A 19,034-nucleotide genomic window follows, 5' to 3' on the forward strand; every position below is an offset into this window, starting at 1 on the left:
AAATTATCTCAAAACAGTATATTTAAACATTAAATATAGGTGACATGTATGACGGGCATTGTCAGCACTGGCTGTGCCTGTTAGGTCTTTTTTTTTCTTAACCACCTTCAGTTTTAATTTTGTATTTGTATTAGGAACAATGCAGTTACTGAAATACTATAAAACACTTTCTATGCATAACAAGTTTGCAGACATTTTTGTTTTTGTTCTTCTGTAGTAGCTCATTTTTCCGCTTGTGATTCCTGGAACTGTGAGCTTTCAGGTGCCGTCACTTTCAGTTAAAATATTCATCTCACTCAACTGTGGCCGGAAAACAGAGACTGAGGGCTTGAATTTGAACATGTTGCAATACAAAAGAAAAATGATTCTACATATTTTTTAAATGTGAATATTGATACAGAAGAGAGGTGCTCCCAAATTTTGACAAAAACGGACTCAAACCATGAGAAATCTGAGGTAAAAGTTGTCTTCATTATTAGAAATGGATTCCACACTACATTACTGCATAAAACAAGAAAACAGTCCGTCCATTTGGAATTGTACTTCCAAAAAAATGGACCATGTAAAAACAGAACAAGGGTAACAATATCCAAAATAATTCATTTTTTTCATCTATCCAAATGTCCAAACGTGTACAATATCTCCATCATTGAGCAATTTTGTACTTTTGGCCAGTATTTCATTGACAAAAAAAAAAAAAAAAGTGAAAGAACATCCAATGTACATACACATACAGTCTAGTGAAATCTAAAAAGGTCCCCACTGGCTTTATGAGGCAGCATGTGCGGCTGTCAGAGAGCGGTCTTGGTCAGTCTTGAGGGTCGGGGGGTCCGTGGGCAGCGAGGCGACCTCCACCATGCTTAGCCCAGTGTGAGGGACACTAGTGTTCATAATGTGTCTCTGTAAATGTTTAATCCAGTCCTCCTGGACAGACAAGGGACCCTGGAAGACGAGGTCACAGAACCTGTGAAGAGATGAAGAGATTGATGATAATATACTAGGGCTGGGACGATAAGCTTTTGTCCCGATTCGATTCTTTCACCATACATGGGTGCCGATTCGATTTGTATTGTGATTTTCATTTATTGCGATTCTAGAAGTATTGCGATTTTCTTTTCCTTCTTTAACAAAAACAAAAAGTTGAATAATGCACTTCTAGAGACAATATATCATGAGACATTTTTGAAAACTAATTGTTTTCTAAAAGTCAGCCTGACATTTATTTCATTTCTAAAGAAGTACTCGGGCCGGGCTCAGGCTTGTGCTCCGGGTTGCGCGGTAAATGAGCAGTCAGGTGATGCGTTTCGATTAGAACGAAAATGGATGCTGAGGAGGTGAAACGGAGGCTGGCCTCTGGCGATAACGTTTTGGTTGCACTGGCAAAGAAAGCAAAGTCTGAGGGTGGAAAACTTTTGACCATGTGCATAATAAGAATAATGAGCCAGTGAGTTATGTGAAATGCAAAAGATGCGACATTCTGTTAAAGTACGACAGAAAAAAACTGCGTGCGCACATTTGAATAATGTCGGGCTGTAAACGGGTTTGGGCTTTTAAAAAGCTGTCAATCCAAATGTACTTAACAGCTCGACTATGCAGGCAGCGTGTCTAGGGATGGGAATATTGCTCTGACGGTTCCACCACTTTGATCCAGACTAAAATTATTTTCATGAATATGCCATGAAATGTTGTACAGACAGTCATGTCCCCCTCAGGATTATTTGTAATAACTTTGATGATCCCTTAATGCCCACCACCAGGTCCAAATTTGCATTTGTATTAATACTTTGGTTGATGACCAAATAACCTGCAAAACATTTCCATCAACCTCAGCTGTACTTTAAGTGCTAATTAGCAAATGTTATGTCATGCTAAACTAAGATGGCGAACCTCACACCTGCTAAACATTATTAGCATGTTAGCATAGAGATTGTGAGCATGTCAAAATGCTGACACTGTGTCAATACAGCCTTCTAGAGCTGCTAGCATGGCTGTAGACTCTTGTCAGATTGTAGTTGAACAACATTTACAAGGAACTCATTTAGGACCACCTGGGCATTTGTCTCTACAGTTAACATATTAGAATGTAAAAACAGAATAACACTGCCAATGAATCGGATTCACTTCACGTTGTTAAGATTTCGATGTTTCCATCGGTGCACTATAAACAGGAAAGGTTTTTAAAAAAAAGAGGCCAACTCAATTCTGAAGTTCACTAAACACATTGCTTAGGTTTAGATTTAAAGAGGACATATCAAGAAAAACTCACTCTTTCAGTGCTTGTGCACATTTATTTGGGTATCCAGAGTGCCAAACTGAAATAAGGCAACCCAGTCAGTTTTTTTGTGGGCTGATTAGATGACATGGAAAACATGGGATTCAATAAGTTATTCAGATTTGGCTCCCCTTCCTATGTCACATGCAGGCTCATTAGAATATACCGCCCTCCATCTGAGTATCTCAATCCGCGGCTTGAGAACTACCTTTGCAAAGGTGCGCTATATTTTTCTTGCAAGCCAGACACAGCAGACTTGTTTTGGGAGGGGGGCTGAAAGAGACAGGTGCTAAAATTGAGTGTTTTAGACAGAGGGTGAATGCAGGTATATTTAGACAGGTAGAAAAATAATGTGTATTTTTGAACATCAAAGCATGTAAACATGGTCTAGTAAAACCCCAAAATACAAGGTGAGAACCTCAAAATGGGCATGATATGTCCCCTTTAACAGTTCTTTTAAACAAACTGTATTATTAAGACAACTGCTACTACTGTCACAAGTCATGTGCCGTGTCCATATTGCAAACCTTGGTGTTCACTGTCAATTGACAATTTATTTACATGGCCTCTGCTGTTTTGCTGGAATTGTTTGGATTAAGTGGTCCCATTATTGGTTCAGCCGTTATTTTTGCAATGCAAGATCATCATAATGCTTGTTTGTGACATATAATTCCACACTCAGTTTGACCATTTCTGGAGTACATCTATGACACTAGGTCTCTGTCATCTGGGCAGTTTTTGTTGTATAAATAAATGAAAATGGTTGGTGACAGAAGCAAATAGACCACAACAAAGATTTGACAGTGGTCCAAATCTGGTTGCCCAGGGTAACTGTTGAAGTCTGTTGGACTGTATTTAAAAATAGTATATTAAAGGTGCAGTAAGTCATTCTGCACAAAGATTGTTGATATTTGAACTCAATTGCCAAACAAATACAACCCCCTCCTTTAGAAGCTCCGCCCCCCAGATTCACAGATAGAGAACTACAGGCCAGCACATTCAAATGTTGCCTCCCCCCCTTACCATCAAATGTTGCTGTCTGTTGCTGATTGGCTGGAACAGTGTTTTGTGGCTCTTGCACTCCTTCATTTTCCATATAATACACATATTGTGTATTAACCAAGGGGGTAAGCGTCTCCTCACAACCCGAACCTCCTATGGTGCCATTTTGATGCTAATAAGCACTCACCCCCCGTTAGCATTCCATTGACTGCCATTCATTTTGACGTCACTTTGACAGCGAATAACTTTACATTTAAAGCGTTTAAAGACTCTATTTGTCCATTGTTTATTTCTAAAGAAACACGACAATGTATAAAAGGCTCCATTACCTTGTATCTCACGTTATGGCTCCATAGCAGACGTTTTTGTAAAAATAGGCTAACGATTGTGTCATAACCACGCGACTTACTGTCACATAGTAGAGGAATTACCGTTAGTACAGGAGGAGCTCGCAGGCAGTTTCGACTTACATTAGCTGTTTAAGTTTAATTACTAATGTTAACTAGCATTTTAGTTAGCAATAATTAGCCTGTGCCCATGTTATCTCCTTACATATACCTACGCTCTCCGTCTCTGCAAGATTGGGAATGATTGAGATTTCTCTTGGCACAGCTACCAGAAGACTTACAACTTTCAGACAGGTTGCTCACGTCACATTTACGTCGTCTCTCTCAGTTGGAGGCTGCGCAGTAACGCTCAGCCCTCACCGGAAAAGTGCTTCTAATATCCTTCACTGGTCTCCGTCCAGAGCAACGGGATCTGTTGGTCCACTCTTATATACTGTCTATGGTATTAACACCGAATTCCTTTTTTTTTTTTTTACGCACACAGAAAACAGAGAGCTAGGTGACTGTGAGGAGATGTTCACTGATTTTGACAAAACGTGTATTGTAATAACATCACTTACTATACCTTTAAGTATATTAAAAACAAAATACAAGCATTACCTGCAGGTGAGTCTGTACATTTCCTCTGGAGTTTGTGGTAAGGGCAGTGTCTTCTTCTTTGAGCCAGGCCTTGAGCGTTGCCTCCTTGCTTTACAGTCAAATGCTGGAGGACAGAATTAACTTTATTAATTCACAGCTCTACCTTTGAGATTACAGCACAGCCTTGCTAATTTTAACATTTCAAATGGACACAAAGTCTACGATAACCACTAGAAGGTTTGGATGTTATGTGCTGTTCCACCAATAGTACGTTTTCTGTTCAGTTCAGTAAATCAGTCAGTTTGGATTAGCCCTGGCTTTAATCATGCTTATGTTTTGGCCTTGTGCCAGTGAGGTGAATGGTCTGGCTCTGTGTCTCAAGGCCCAAGATATAAGTATGATGAAATGTGCCTGCAGGAAAAGTAGGCCCTGAAGGGCTTTCTGCCATGAAGAGGTCCTCCCTCCTACGGATGCACCCACCAAGCTCCACAATTCAAATCTTTGCAATATCTCACTTGCTGACGCCCTTCTGGATCCTTACCTTGGGGAGGACACAAATAACCACCGGTACACTAATTATAACTAGGATTTGGACGTCACAACCTCTTGTGGTATCTGGCCCCACAGACAGTTTTGGCTTTATCTATGCTTTGAGGTATCAGTCTGAGACTTTTGCTGCCATACCTATACAGTGGAGGTGAATGGATTTCATTTGTCAATAATAGAAATACGTTTGTATATTCAATGGGTCTGTTAGGCCTCAAGATGTTATTTGATGAGAAACAGTGAATATAAAAATGTGTTGTGTCTGCGTCTAAAGGCAGGTCTGTGTTTCACACGGTGAATTTTTGGCCAGTCTTGACAAATTTCCCTATTTGTGAATTTGAAGAATTTGGGTACAGGGACAATTCTGAAAACTCTATATTCATAGTTTTTAAGTACTTGGATCCTTTTTGATTCGAAGAAGTATCGAATAGTACGAGTCGCTGGTGCAGCAACAAGGATGAGAACCTATCCTGGTTTTCCCACCTCCCAAATACTGCCAATTATGTTCATTGGAACGCACAACCAAACCAGGGACACCACTATCACGAGTGGAACCTCGGGTCTCTGCGGAGATGGACGGGAACTTTTACTTCTGCACAACAAGGCCAAAGTGTTTAATTTGCTGAGCAATGGTAACTAGGGCTGGGCATCGTTCAAAATCTTTTGATCCGGTGCCAATTTCGATACCTCAGTTTCAATGCCGGTTCCTTAACGATACTTTTTTTCGATACCATATGTTTTAAAATCCATTTCAACATCAACAAAAATACATTAAACACAAAACTTTTATTTTCCACCTTAATTGTGAATCAAAATAGTTATCAAAATTAAAAAAAATCTGGTAACACTGCTCACTCAGAGTAACGTTAATAAAACTGGTTGTGCTTTTGGACAGGGGTGCGCCAGTCAGATACTCAGGATTGGTATCAATCCGAACTTCAAAAATTAACAAAAAAAGAGAAACCTTTTTGCCACAACATGGACATATTATAAATAAACAAACAAATGACATTGGTTACAGGCTAATATTGAACTAACTAAAATGCAAAGGAATGTAAACAAAGACTTTTTAGTGCAAACTGCAAAATGACACAAACCTTTAACAATAAACTTGGTGACTGCCCTATTGTCAACATTGAACTAATGGAGAACTAACTTCAGTGCAAAGGAATTTAATTGAATTGCCTTGTTGCTGAAAGGTGCTGTAGAAATAAAGTTGCCTTGCCTTACGACCTCAGCCTGTCAGTCAGTCACCAGGGCATAGAAACCACTGTTGTGCCTGCTTGTCTCAGAGGAAGTGTAACGTTAACAGCACTGCGACCGCTTTCGCCTCTCCATTAATATCATATCGCAGCAAACGCTGTCTGCGTGAAGTTTTGAAAAACTATAACCACACTTGAAACCACTTTATCTGTCTTTAACTCAAACTGTTGTTGATGACACTTACTGGTTCCATCAAGTACAGCTGTCCTTTTTCGTTTTGCATATGCCCGGAGGTGATTAGACAAGCTAACGCCACTGTGGAAAGTTGCATTGCAATGGACGCACACCTTCCTGTTGAATTCACCTTTCTCTGTAAAAACACAAATAATACCAAGACAAACATATAAGTTAAAAACATAAATATGATCATGCTTATTTGTTAGTGGTGTTGATTTATAGGACTTAATGACAACAGGTCCTTCCTTCCCTTTTTGTGGCAAGTTTATCATTTATAAAAATCCAACGGTGTAAGATTAAGAAATGTATTGAAACATGTTCTGTCTTTGTTCTATTTTACAAACTCGGTCGTCTGCTATGAAAGTTATGAGAAAAGTCAAAAATAATGATATTCTTCTGCATTATTATATGCAACAAGCTCGTCAGTTTTGGCCATGTGCTTTGGCTATGTCATTCTATGCCTTTATGCTGATGACACCTCCCTTCAACAACAAATAGAAATCTGATGTTCAGTACTCAGATATCTGCTTCAAAACAGCTTACCACAGATGGTAAGGTCTCAAATTTCATTCTCAAATTTAAACAAAATATTTGTTTAGACTTTCTTTAAATATTTATCAGTTACTTTTCCAAGTATATAATAGTTATTTAGTCTTCACATGGGGCATACATTTGGGCTACACAGAACTTCACTTTTAAAGCTGGTTCGCCTCTTACTCTCAATACTTCTTTCCTCAAAAACAGTGGTGAAGAACACCAGGAGCAACCGCCAGGAGTTGGGTTTTCATTAAAACAAAATTATGACTAGTGTGTTAATTGCATGCCCTATTAATCAGTGCACATGAAGCCAAATTGACTCCTAAGTTAACGTATGACAAGTTGCTGACAAGCAATGTAGCATTTAAAAGGCTTTTTCTGCTAAAAGTCCAGCACAGTGCTCACTCTAAATAAAATGCACCACACCAAATCGCAGACTCCACCTTTGAATATATTTTTGTGTAGTATATTGCTATTACATTTACTATTAGCATATAAGAGATATTTAAAGGTCCAATATGTAATATATGTACTGTACAAAAATGACCCAATGCGTCATCAGATATTAAGGAAACATGCTAAGTTAAAATACTTTTCTGACTACAATGCTAATGCCAGTATTTTCTCCTCTTGAAATTTCCGTTCCGTGACAGAATTTCTGTTTGTGTTTTGGCCTGTTTGTTGTTATCAACTGCCCAGTTTGTCAGCCAGGTCGGGTTGCCAGATATACCTGTAAAAACGTAAACCCAGCGCGCTACAGCTGTATGGTTAGTACAGCCATAAAAGCAGCAAACAAACCAACAGGATCAACAGAGATTGATTTTACCCGACAAAAAAAGTGAAGTGATCCCGACTGGTCCTGGCTAACGCCGCCATGCTAACCCTGCTAACGGCTAACGTTACCGGAGGACCAGGCAAGCACCCACGGCTGTTTACAACGTGTAGCCTGTTCAGCGGCTGTAGCCGGCAACGGTGAGTTATTTGAAGCCAAGAGAGGGGGCTGTAAATCGGAAAGAGAGGACCTTGAGTTTGCAGTGTGTTTAGCGATTGTTGCCGTAATTCTAAGCCAATAAAGTGTGCTCAGTTGGGTGGAAAAGGACGGCAAGGTAGTGGTATTTTTAGCAGTTCCTATCGTAATTCTAAGCCGAGGAAGTGTGTCTGCCTGGCGTGTGGAGAGGATGGCGAGGTTGTGTGATTTTTAGCAGTTCCTACGGTAATTCTAAGCCGAAAAAAGTGTGTCTGGGTACAGAGCTCCATGTGAGCACGGGCTTTTATGACTGTCAATATAGCCAGCATCTAACGTTAGCTACTCCGCTGTGCTGTGAAGTAATGTCTGGCTATGTGAGACAAGCTTCTAGCAACATTGTTGTGGATGCTCCGGTATCAGCCTGGCAACCAACGTGAACTTCGAGTCTGGGGAGGAGGGGGCAGGAGAGACGACTCTCTCCAGTATTTTGAATTTGTACTGCAGTAACGATTTTAAACACTAGGCACTAGCTGTCAGTATTACATATTGGACCTTTAACATTATTTTTTACGCAAAACAAAATAGTATAAAGAGAATTAATTACAGAACTTAAGAAATTACAGAACTTCTCCATAATTAATCAAAACACTTCAGGAAAATTCCACTCCCAGTCTTACCCACTGGTTACTACTATGAGGAAGTTACTTACCGCATATTGATTTTGGCAGTGAAGATGCAACTCTTGATCCTGAACAGTGCTCACTGTTTGAAGAAACTGCTAGCATGTGTTTTGACATCTGAGATGACCCCTTTATTCTGCTGTCTTCCTGACACTTCCTCTTCTTCAGAATTCCTATCAAGGCAGTCGTGCCAGAGAGGGAATTTTTAACATCCAACTTAGTCTCTAGTTGCCTTTTTTCAGATTCCATTTCCACTAAAGAAAACGTGGGCATTAGTGGTCTGGCATCAGTGCAAGTGCTTGGAATAGAATTACATTTTGGGATTCCAATTGGCGGCTGCATGAAATGATCAACAGTGGAAAGCTTTGATGAAGCACCGTATTGGAAATGGTTCCGTCTCTTTCCCAGAATTTGAAGTGCCCGCTGGAACTCCTTCTTGTCGCGCATCAACTCCCGGAGTAAAAATAATGGGGATTTGTTCTTTGTTGCAAAGCTTTTACCAAGCTTTTTGAGGTGGCCTCGTATGTGGTTGGACTGCCCAGTCCTATTATCAAATGAGTCCCCACATAATGGACAGGAGTGAATGCTCTTTACAGTTTCAGATTCTGACTCCAACTGTAATGCTGAAAAAAACAAAATCCAAAACATAAACATTACAAGTATGATATGATAAATGTAAACATCAATGCACATATAACGGAAAACTACGGTTTAAACCCAGTTTAAAACTTGGGTTGTATTTTCGTTGGCCTGCCCATTTGGTTCTCATCGGTCGAGAGAACATCGAACTTACCAAAATAATTGCTAAGATCTCAGACGTGCCTAGATAAAAACAGGTCCAATAGGGCAACATACAATAATACAGGTTGGTAACAAGCTGAGTTTTCCAGAATAGGTAAAATTTTATTTGGAGGTAGAACTGAAAGTGAGCACACCAATAATGTCTCTAATAATCTTTAATTTCATAGAAAAAACAAAGTGTGCACAACTATGCTGGGTACATCAAGTAATAGTGGATTTAAGAAGTCAATCTGGAACATGACGGACAGCAATCATTTTAGTGATAACTCTTATCTTGTCATATAAATAAATCTGACTACTCTAGGGTTTGTTTAAGACCTGTTTGATTATTTGACCCCTTATTGTTTGTTGCCCCAGTGGACCTATTTTTGGAGATGCCACATCCCAAAATGTTAGCAATTACTTGTTAAGTTTAACTCTCAATAATAATGGATAGCACAATGGCCAGAGTCATAAAAATATAAGCAAAGTTGTAATAAAGCACTTTCCCTTTCATAGAAGAACATGCAATAAGTACGCAAGTACCTTTTTTCAATCTCCGGATCGCTGAAATTTTCCTTCGAATTCGTGGCCTCCTGTCTTGAGAAGCCACCTGCTCAGGAGACACTACATGGCGTGCATTGTAGGCCAGTCCAACCCTATGAAGATGCCCTCTGACATGATTGGACAATCCAACACCCGACTCAAAGACTGCAGGACAGTATGGACAGTTCTTGCGGTCCAATTCCAAATCTGACAAATCCTCTGTAAAGTCTTCCCTCAATGGTATTTGGTGGGAGTCAAAGGTTTCTTGAAAGACTTCCGTTTCTATGCATTCTTCTTTGATTTCAGGTTCTGTCGGGTCTTCATCTTCAGTCTTAATTTTCTCAAACAGCCTTTTAGACGCCTGCAGAGCACCCCTCATGGACATTCTTCTGCTATAGGTATAAATGATGTTTTGATTTTCTTTCTTAATACCATTGTCAAAAAGATCAGTGTTGCCATCTGTATCGTTAAACTGGAAAATGTCTTTTTCGTCATTGTCTGACACTTCCTCTTCTTCTTCTTCTTGGTTTATTTTCTTGGGACTTGGCAGAGGTTTTGGTAAGATGAAGCATGAGTCTTGGTCAGAGGTGTTGCGGTATGGGGTGGACATCTTCCTTTTAGACGGTGACTTTCTGACTGTTGACTGATCTCCTTCTGCTGGACTGCATGACACCCTATGGCCATTTGGGGATATAGCTGAATCTTCAACCTTGACACTCAATGTTCCTGGGAACTGATCAGAGCCATCTTTGTCACCTATGGAATCCTGAACAAATGTGCTGCGATTATTGCTTTCCTTCCTCTGTTCTGCAGTTTTCTTTCCATGTCTTTGTCGGGACAGGAGAACATTGATGGATTTGTCGAGCTTTGATTCTGTTAGTTGAGACTTGAGACCTCTCTTAATCTTGCTATTTTTGAATAGGTCTGCAATGTCATTGGACTCACTAGGCGAACAAGCTCTTTTAGAAGAGATCTGATTTTTTATAGAGATTTTAGACATAAACTCTGCATCTTCTACAGGAGTTTTACTAGTAGGCATGTGCTGCTCCTGAAGTGGTTGTGCATTTTTCTCAAGACGCTGCGCAGCTTCGTATTCCTCAAAGGTTTGTTGATGGCGCCGCAGAAGGTGATTCTTAAAAACATTTTCACTGAAAGCTCTATAAGAACAAATGTTACAGGAAAAGATTTCAGAATCATCATTCTGGATCTGCTTTGTAACAGTAATTACTGTGTGCTGCATAATGGTATGTCTCCTAAGATCACTCTCACTCAGACTCCTAAAGCTACATTTGTCACATCTAAACTTTCTCTTGTCCTTCTCGTGTGTTTTCGCATGTTGAACAAATGTGTTTGGGCAGTTTGTACCAAAAGGGCACTGAGGACAGAAAAGCTTCTTTTTATCCTCTTTCTTCTGGTCATTCACGCATTTGATCTCTTCAGTGAGTCTTGCTTTTTTCTCCGTGTGGAGTCTTGCTGTTTTCTCCGTGTGAGTCGACATATGCTCAATAAGTGAACCACTTTGTCTGAAGGACTGTCCACATTCTCGGCATATAAAAGGCTTTGGCGAAATATCCGGAGAGTCAACATGAGACTTCATATGACGAAGCAAATGATGCTCTTTCTTGAAAATAAGCTTGCATTTTGAGCAAGGGTAACATGATGGCTTGTCCTCTGAATGGGAATTCATGGCGAGCCTCCCCTTCAATGGTGAAAGCCCATGACCTATATTATTCTCATGTGAATTTCTTGCAGGTGCATTGTAAAGAATTTCCTTGATGGCCTTTACAGTTCCATTGGGATACTTAGAAACTTTCCCTGTTGGTGATGACTGCGACTGGGAGAACTTCCTTGACTTTCTGACTTTTCTGACAGTAATAGAGTCTTCTTGGTCTTCAGCATCAGACAAATCCTCAGATGACTTGCGGCTCAGATCAGGGTAAAGGTCTTCTGAGGGATCCACCATGACAACCATGTCCATTTTCCGTTTCCTTCTCCTTTGGCTATTGGCAGGAAGGACTTCATCTTTAGGCTCCTCACCAGGGGAATCACCATGGTTCTCCCAAAGAAACTGCATAAACTCTTTGTGAGGGTCCCAATGAAGGTCACTGGCACCACTAAAATTATCCACTGAGTTCTCAGGTGAGTCTACATCAAAACCCCAAATCCCTGCAGTATCAATTTCCTGCACAGTTTTTAGTGGGGTGATGCTCTTTGCCTCCTCTTTCTCTGTGGAGATGCTGTTGAGTTCATGCGCTTGTGTAGCCTGATGTGAAGAAGGTCCATTTCCCAGGCCAACTGGAGACAACATATCTGTGTTTGACAGAACATCTAGGACACTGTTTTGTTTCAGAGAAGGCTTGCCAAAAGAATTGGTGCAAGAGGCCGATTCTTGTGCCATTCTCACTGGCTCTTGCAGGAGTGTGAGAGCATTGATCTCAGGATCTGCATCTTTGTTGTCTTCATCAACACCTGTCAGACATGACATTTCAGCTGCCATGACCTGAAAAAAGAAAAGTAAAGCCTTCTTAGATATTCATGTTTGACTACAAAATCCACAGTTATCACTGTAGCATCCCAAAGGTTAAATTGAAACTAGGGATGTCCCCATCAAGATCGCAAGTATTGGATTGGAGCCGGTATGGGCATTTTTTAGCTGATTGAGTATTGGCAGTCACCCCGATCACCTTACTCCGATCATTTACGTCAACATAGCACAATTTGTAACTTGGCAATACTTATTAACATGTCTAAAATGTCAGCAGCGTGGAAGCAAAAACAGTCCAACATCCACTTGCAATCTCATACAGAACTCAGTGGATTTGTGATTTATTTTTGTAACTAAATATTAAATGCTAGCTGCACTAAGTTGAATGTATTACGCTGAAGACATTTTTTAGTTACTTTGTTTATAGAAAAACGGTGTGCAGCTCTATTTTCTAGTAGGCTTCGGCCGCTGTAAACATTTTCAAACTGGTTTGATATCAAGCCTAACACCGGACCGAACCGGTATACCGAATTTTACGACTAGGTGTCGCACTTGTCTCAGCCACTCCTGACTGAGACTAATGAGAAAGTTCATAATGAGTGTAGCGACTACAGACAACATGGTGATGTGGACACGGTAATGCGCCTCTAAGCCATGACTCTTTACCTGCAGTGAGGTTATAACAGAGACGGTTTACCCTTTTTTCGGAGGGATTGGTTGGAAAAGGGAATTGTTACACTGGGGATACTTGAGCTTTCTGGAGGGCTCATAGTAGGCCCGGGCAATATATCAATATTATATCGATATCGCGATATGAGACTAGATATCGTCTTAGATTTTGGATATCATAATATTGTAATATGACATAAGTGTTGCCTTTTCCTGGTTTTGAAGGCTACATTACAGTAGCACACATTACAAGTGATGTCATTTTCTGTACTGTTCTAGCTGTTTTATTATTTGCCTTTACCCACTAAATAATTATATACACATCACTGATGATTATTTATCACGAATCGCATTGTGTAAATATTTTGTAAAAGCACCAATTGTCAATCCTGCAATATTGTTTCAATACCAATATCAAGGATTTGGTCAAAAATATTGTGATATTTGATTTTCTTTATATAGCCCAGCCCTAGCTCATAGGAAGCTTTGTGCTGGGGAGAGACGTGTATGATGAGCTTATGATGTTGTCATTTATACCTATGTTTACTTGGTTTATAGTTTGTCTATTTTGTTACTAAACTTAGCACAAAAAGTAAGGAAATTTGTGTTTGGTAGATTATTTCTCTGTGGTAACAATGCTTTTTGGCAATAAATCTTATACCGTTGGAAAGCCTGTTTAGTTCCCTTTCAAATGGTGCCCCATTTGTAAGGAACATGCATTTGTGGGATGAGCAGCAGCGCTGAGTATGTGGGTTGCGCCCATGAAAGATTTGCCAAATCTTCTCTGCCAATGCCAAACAGCTTATTCTGCCATTGACTCGTTTAGTGTTTGGTGGATTGGATGATATAAGTTTGAAGAAACAAGACATATTGGCAATTGAACAATGTATTCATTTCACAAACAGGAGCCTCAGTAGCGTGTGGAAAAACCATACACCAACCTGGTCACACACTGCTGTGGGATGGCATCCCATTCTTCAACCAGTAGTTCTGACCTCAACCCCATTGAACACTTGTGGGATCAGTTTGGCCGTGCTGTTCATGCCAGAGTGACCAACACAACCACGTTGGCTGACTTGCGACAAATGCTGGTTGAAGAATGGGATGCCATCCCACAGCAGTGTGTGACCAGGCTGGTGACCAGCATGAGGAGGAGGTGCCAGGCTGTTGTGGCTGTGTATGGTTCTTCCACACGCTACTGAGGCTCCTGTTTGTGAAATGAATACATTGTTCAATTGCCAATATGTCTTGTTTCTTCAAACTTCAATCATCCAATCCACCAAAAACCAAATGAGTCAATGGCAGAATAAGCTGTTTGGCATTGGCAGAGAAGATTTGGCAAATCTTTCATGGGCGCACCCCACATACTCAGCGCTGCTGCTCATCCCACAAATGCATGTTCCTTACAAATGGGGCACCATTTGAAAGGGAACTAAACAGGCTTTCCAACAGTATAAGATTTATTGCCAAAAAGCATTGTTACCACAGAGAAATAATCTACCAAACACAAATTTCCTTACTTTTATTTAGTTGTTTATTTTATTATTTAGTTTATATTTGTTGTATGGTCTTGAATATTGTAGTTACTGTCCTTTTTTCTTGATCTTTGTCTGGGTGGGTGGTGATGACGAAGGGGGGTGGGTACATGTTCATGTTGCAAATTGTATGTTTTGTGTATTGTGTTAACATTAAATAAAAATTGTTATTCACAAAAATAACTGAGATGGTTTAGTATCTTTGGTTATAATAACTCTTTGGTTAGGTGTATACACTCTGCCTCGTCTTTTTTGGTTTACTTCTTTTGTCGGCTTGATATGCAAAATTTTGGCAGCGCAGTTTTAGTTTTCTTTCAGACTTTCTGCTGGATATTAATCTTGTCACCCCAAAAAACACATGAACTTTCTAGTAACGTTAAACAAACAGCGTGCACAGTTCGGCGGTTTCCCCCTCACCCGTGTTCCCACTGCTACTGATCTCCTTCACAGGACCGCCTGGCAGTAAATTGCCGTCAGACACTAGTAGTAGTTTGTTCGTTAATATACAAACATTATGTTAATCACATTGTCATATTTCTTATTAGCAGTGTTAAACAGGCTATTGGAAAGTTTAGAGAGCTAAGCTAACGTTACCAGTTGTTCTACAGTAATTTCAGCTTCACAACACTGAAGCTAACGTTTAGCCCCAATAAGAAATTAAGCAAGCTATAAACTACATCAACATGGCAATAGAGCTCAACAGTGACCAGCTCTGTTTTCAGAAGCTTTTCCTTGTTTAATATATCTCTATTGACGTTTCATTAAAGGCTTATATAAAGAGTGTTAAGCCTGGAACCAAGCCAACCGGCTACGAGATGAATCGTGACCATGAAACGTGATTCTGAGCTAAATAATATTTCAAAAAAGGCAAAAGGTACAAACTGTGTACAGAAACGATCATAGACTTCCATGGTAAAAGCTGGCTCTAGCCGTTCGCAGGTGCGTTAACATTTCCATGGTAACAGGGAGTTCCACCAGAGACGCTACTATTACGCTTAGGATTGTGGGTAGTGTAGTATTTCTCCATAAGATCGTGAATAAAACATGTTTTCTTAAAACAAGGTTGATTTCATATGGACTTCTAGCTTCTACAGGAGCAGAAACTTTCGTTTCACATTCTTGGAGCTCGTGGTCAGTCTACCTCGGATGGTTTAGACATTATGACAGATAATCAAAAATCCTTATGGAGAAAATGAAGGATCGGATTTTTAATTCTGGAACCACACTATTGAGCTCTGTTGTAGTTTGATACATTGGAGCTATTTTTTATATATCCATGTACACAACATACACGCCTGTATTTGGCAGTGGCACCAGTGATACTTAGCAGTTTTATTTCAGACCGCAAAATCTGATCAGGGGCCAAAAAAGCTGATCAGGACATCCCTAATTTTATCCCTAATGTTATTATATTTCGTCGTGAGGTTGTTTGTATTTGTATAAATGTATGGTGATAGCAGGCATTTAGACAAAAAACAATCAGAGGGCTGTGACAGGATTTTACAACTCTGAAAAGATGTCATGGCGGGAACTATTTTGTATTTTTGGTAACGATTGTGAGGTAAACAATAGAAATACAAAGTAATTTACCAGGGATGTGTACTTGCATGTATTTGATTGCCATGTTTGTACTGAGTGTACTCAGGACAAACTCTTAAATGTTTTAGCCACTTCTCCGGTAAAATTGTATTTATGATTCTGTGGTAGATGTTCCACTGGCCCCGCCATAGATGCCTACTGCGCAATAATTGATTTATAGTTCAGCTCAGCATTTATCCCCTTGATTGTTGTCATTCATTTTTGGATTGTGTTATATATTCATTATACTGCATATCTAAGTAATCATGTTAGCCTTTTTAAGTAATTGTGTTAGCCATTTACAAACCTCGCGAGATGCAGGTTTGCACTCGAAATAGCTTTAAAAGCTGCTAGTGAGGCTTACATTTTTTTTTTAATTTAGACTTAAAGCAACACTATGTAACTTTTTCAGCTTCGGCCCCCCTACAGGTTGTCTCATTGGAACTACAGCTCGCGCTACCCGCCGTTTCGGTCCCCCTACAGGTTGTCTCATTGGAACTACAGCTGCAGCTAAAAGTTACATAGTGTTGCTTTAAATTTTGGACTGTTAGTCGGCCAAAACAAGTAATTTGAAGACATCACCTTGGATTTAAGGAAATGTAAGGGGTATTTTTCACTGTTCTCTGACATTGTAGTATCATCCAAGTGATAAAGCGAATAATCGACACATTAATCAATGAAAGAAATCATCAGTTGTAGCCCTAGATGCAAATCTAAATCAGTAATGGTTAAGATGTTTAACCATCTGGTAGAGATTATAATTAGGCTACAACTTTAGGCATGCTTTAGCAAAGGTCTGAAGCGTAACAGTGACATTCAGGCCTTTTACAAGACCAATAGTGTCTTGAATGTTACCTATGTTTTACGAGCTACAGTTTGCAATTGGTAGTTCTTGGTTGATGTGCTTGTTTGAGGTAAAAGTAAACTGCTTAGTTACTTACAATATTACAAGAGTTAACTTCTTGGCTCAATCAGCATTGATTGACTACGAAATAAATATAGCTAAATATATAGCCGACTTTACACTTTGCTCAGATGATTAATTGTGGCCATTTATAACACTACAAGGTCGCAGGAGTGAGAGGTCTTGGATTTGAAGGGCAATAAAAGTGTCATACCAAGTGAATACTCCTGTGGCAGAGAGAGGTCTTTCTAACATCTACAGCAGCACCAGAACTGCAAAGAGATGGAGCCCGTAATGTTTTTTGATGAGCGGTTGTGGATTTTGTACAGAGCTAAAACTTTCAACACAGTAACGTTAGTTCAGTTATATGCCAACCCCCAGTTATGATATGTTTACATATGTAGGCTACCTACGTAAAGAGCAAATTGGATTATTTACACTATGTCCCGTAAGGGTGTCATTGCATTTCGTTTATATCACGCTGTGTTGTTGGATGCTGCTTGCTGGAGCTGCAGACCATTCCATTAAGGCTGATCCATACCAAAACCTATTCCTCAGGCTAAACTATAGCTAATGACAATCGCCCCTCGCTACTCACTATACAGACATCAATACAATGATTAAAAACAAACAAACGTTACCTCCGAGCGGTGCGGATGGAGACAGGGCACAATTTAAACGCTGCATTGAATAATTTCTTACTTTCGTCTTCCATCTATTTCACAGTCGCCATTTTCCGTGGTGATCTGGTGTGGGACAGATCATTTCTTTTGTGCGGGTAACCGTACATACAATTGTCTCTACATTAACAGAACAAAGATATGCTCCAATTATTAAGTTTATTTTTGTTACTGTTTGACAAAACAGCTATAATTAAAAAGTTACGCAACTCACTGTCTCGTATAATTTCGTCACGTAATGCCACGAGTCGGCGCCATGTCCCCCCCCCGAAATATTTGTAATGGTTCACTCCAGATAGGAGGCATAAAAAAACGAGTTAATGACCATCTCCTTTCAGTAGCAGATTTTTTTTTTTTTAGGTTGATGGCGGTTAATCGCCGTTTTAATTGATAAAATAAATTGAAACTTCAGTTATTATTTGGTTTGTTCAATTAAAGAACACATTGAGTTGTGCTATAAAACTTGTCACTGACGCACAGACAAGCATTGTAACGTTATGCCAACAGAGCAGAGATGTAACCCCCCATGGTTGTCTTCGGGTCTTTGTTGCTTTCGTAGACGGTGATTAGCCCGTTCAGCCTCGTGTGTTTTAAACAGAAAACATTGTGTGTGGTGTGAACAATTTCATTTTTTTAAATGAACTTTACTTGAATCATCTGTTATAATTGCCCTACTCAAATTTTGATAAGAACAGTTAGCTAAAGCCAATATATTTTTTTTCTGTCTAGTTTAAGGATGCATTATATGATTTAGCTGCAGTAACATACTGTTGGTCGAAATGTGCTAATAAATTGGTTGTTACATACTTTAGCAATATTAAAGCAAAACAAGTTAAACCACACTCTAGTATAATTTTGCGATTTACAGTTTGGATTATACAACGTCACCAACAGAAAAAAATATATATATCAAACTGTATTCATGTTGTGGGACAAAATAAATAAATAAACAACAGAGAGGATTTCTAGTCCCTGCTGAGTCAACCTCAGCAGCTAGCTAGGCCAACTTGAGCTAACGTTAGCTTTGTAGATCGTAGGATTTACCAAACTGAATATATACCGCACATATAACACAAAGCTACTTTGTCAGCTTAATTCTGTTGTAACCATAGCCTGTTCATATTAACAGTCTATGGTTGTAACTAAGATATCTGCGGGGAAAAAACATTTTTTTCGTGGATAAAGTTATATCGCCATGTCCGCAAACTTCACATGTAGGCCATCTTTACATAGGGCCTTGTCACCGACTTATACTATACACTTATATACAGTCTATGTCACCGACTCACGGCACAGCTAATGTGATCCAAACATTTCCTGTATAATAAGACTAACTATATAACAGACTCAGACTATATAAAAGACTTTATATAAATATGTCAGAGAGCTTCTGTGTGCGGTGGTTCGTGATTTATTAATCAATCAATGAATAAAAATGTTTGTTGACATGGAAATTGCGGAGTGATATTTTTTAGTAATGAGCATGC

The 19,034-nt window shown here is 39.5% G+C and overlaps 1 protein-coding gene across 2 annotated transcripts; it reads right to left on the minus strand.

Annotated features, from left to right (window-relative positions):
- Positions 1-96: 96 nt before the first annotated feature.
- znf644a (zinc finger protein 644a) lies at positions 97-17,824 on the minus strand. Of its 2 annotated transcripts, none has more exons than XM_031298027.2 (6): positions 17,570-17,824; positions 9,697-12,196; positions 8,400-8,993; positions 6,194-6,319; positions 4,222-4,324; positions 97-964 (listed from the first exon to the last, which is right to left on the minus strand). In XM_031298027.2, the coding sequence occupies exons 2-6, from the start codon at positions 12,191-12,193 to the stop codon at positions 769-771; spliced, it is 3,516 nt and encodes a 1,171-aa protein (XP_031153887.1). In that variant the 5' UTR covers positions 12,194-12,196; positions 17,570-17,824; the 3' UTR covers positions 97-768. The 2 variants fall into 2 exon arrangements, with proteins under 2 accessions (XP_031153887.1, XP_031153886.1); XM_031298026.2 differs by having other exon boundaries at positions 17,509-17,811.
- Positions 17,825-19,034: the final 1,210 nt, after the last annotated feature.

Source organism: Sander lucioperca, chromosome 9, assembly GCF_008315115.2.
Source record: "Sander lucioperca isolate FBNREF2018 chromosome 9, SLUC_FBN_1.2, whole genome shotgun sequence".
NCBI lineage: Eukaryota > Metazoa > Chordata > Actinopteri > Perciformes > Percidae > Sander > Sander lucioperca.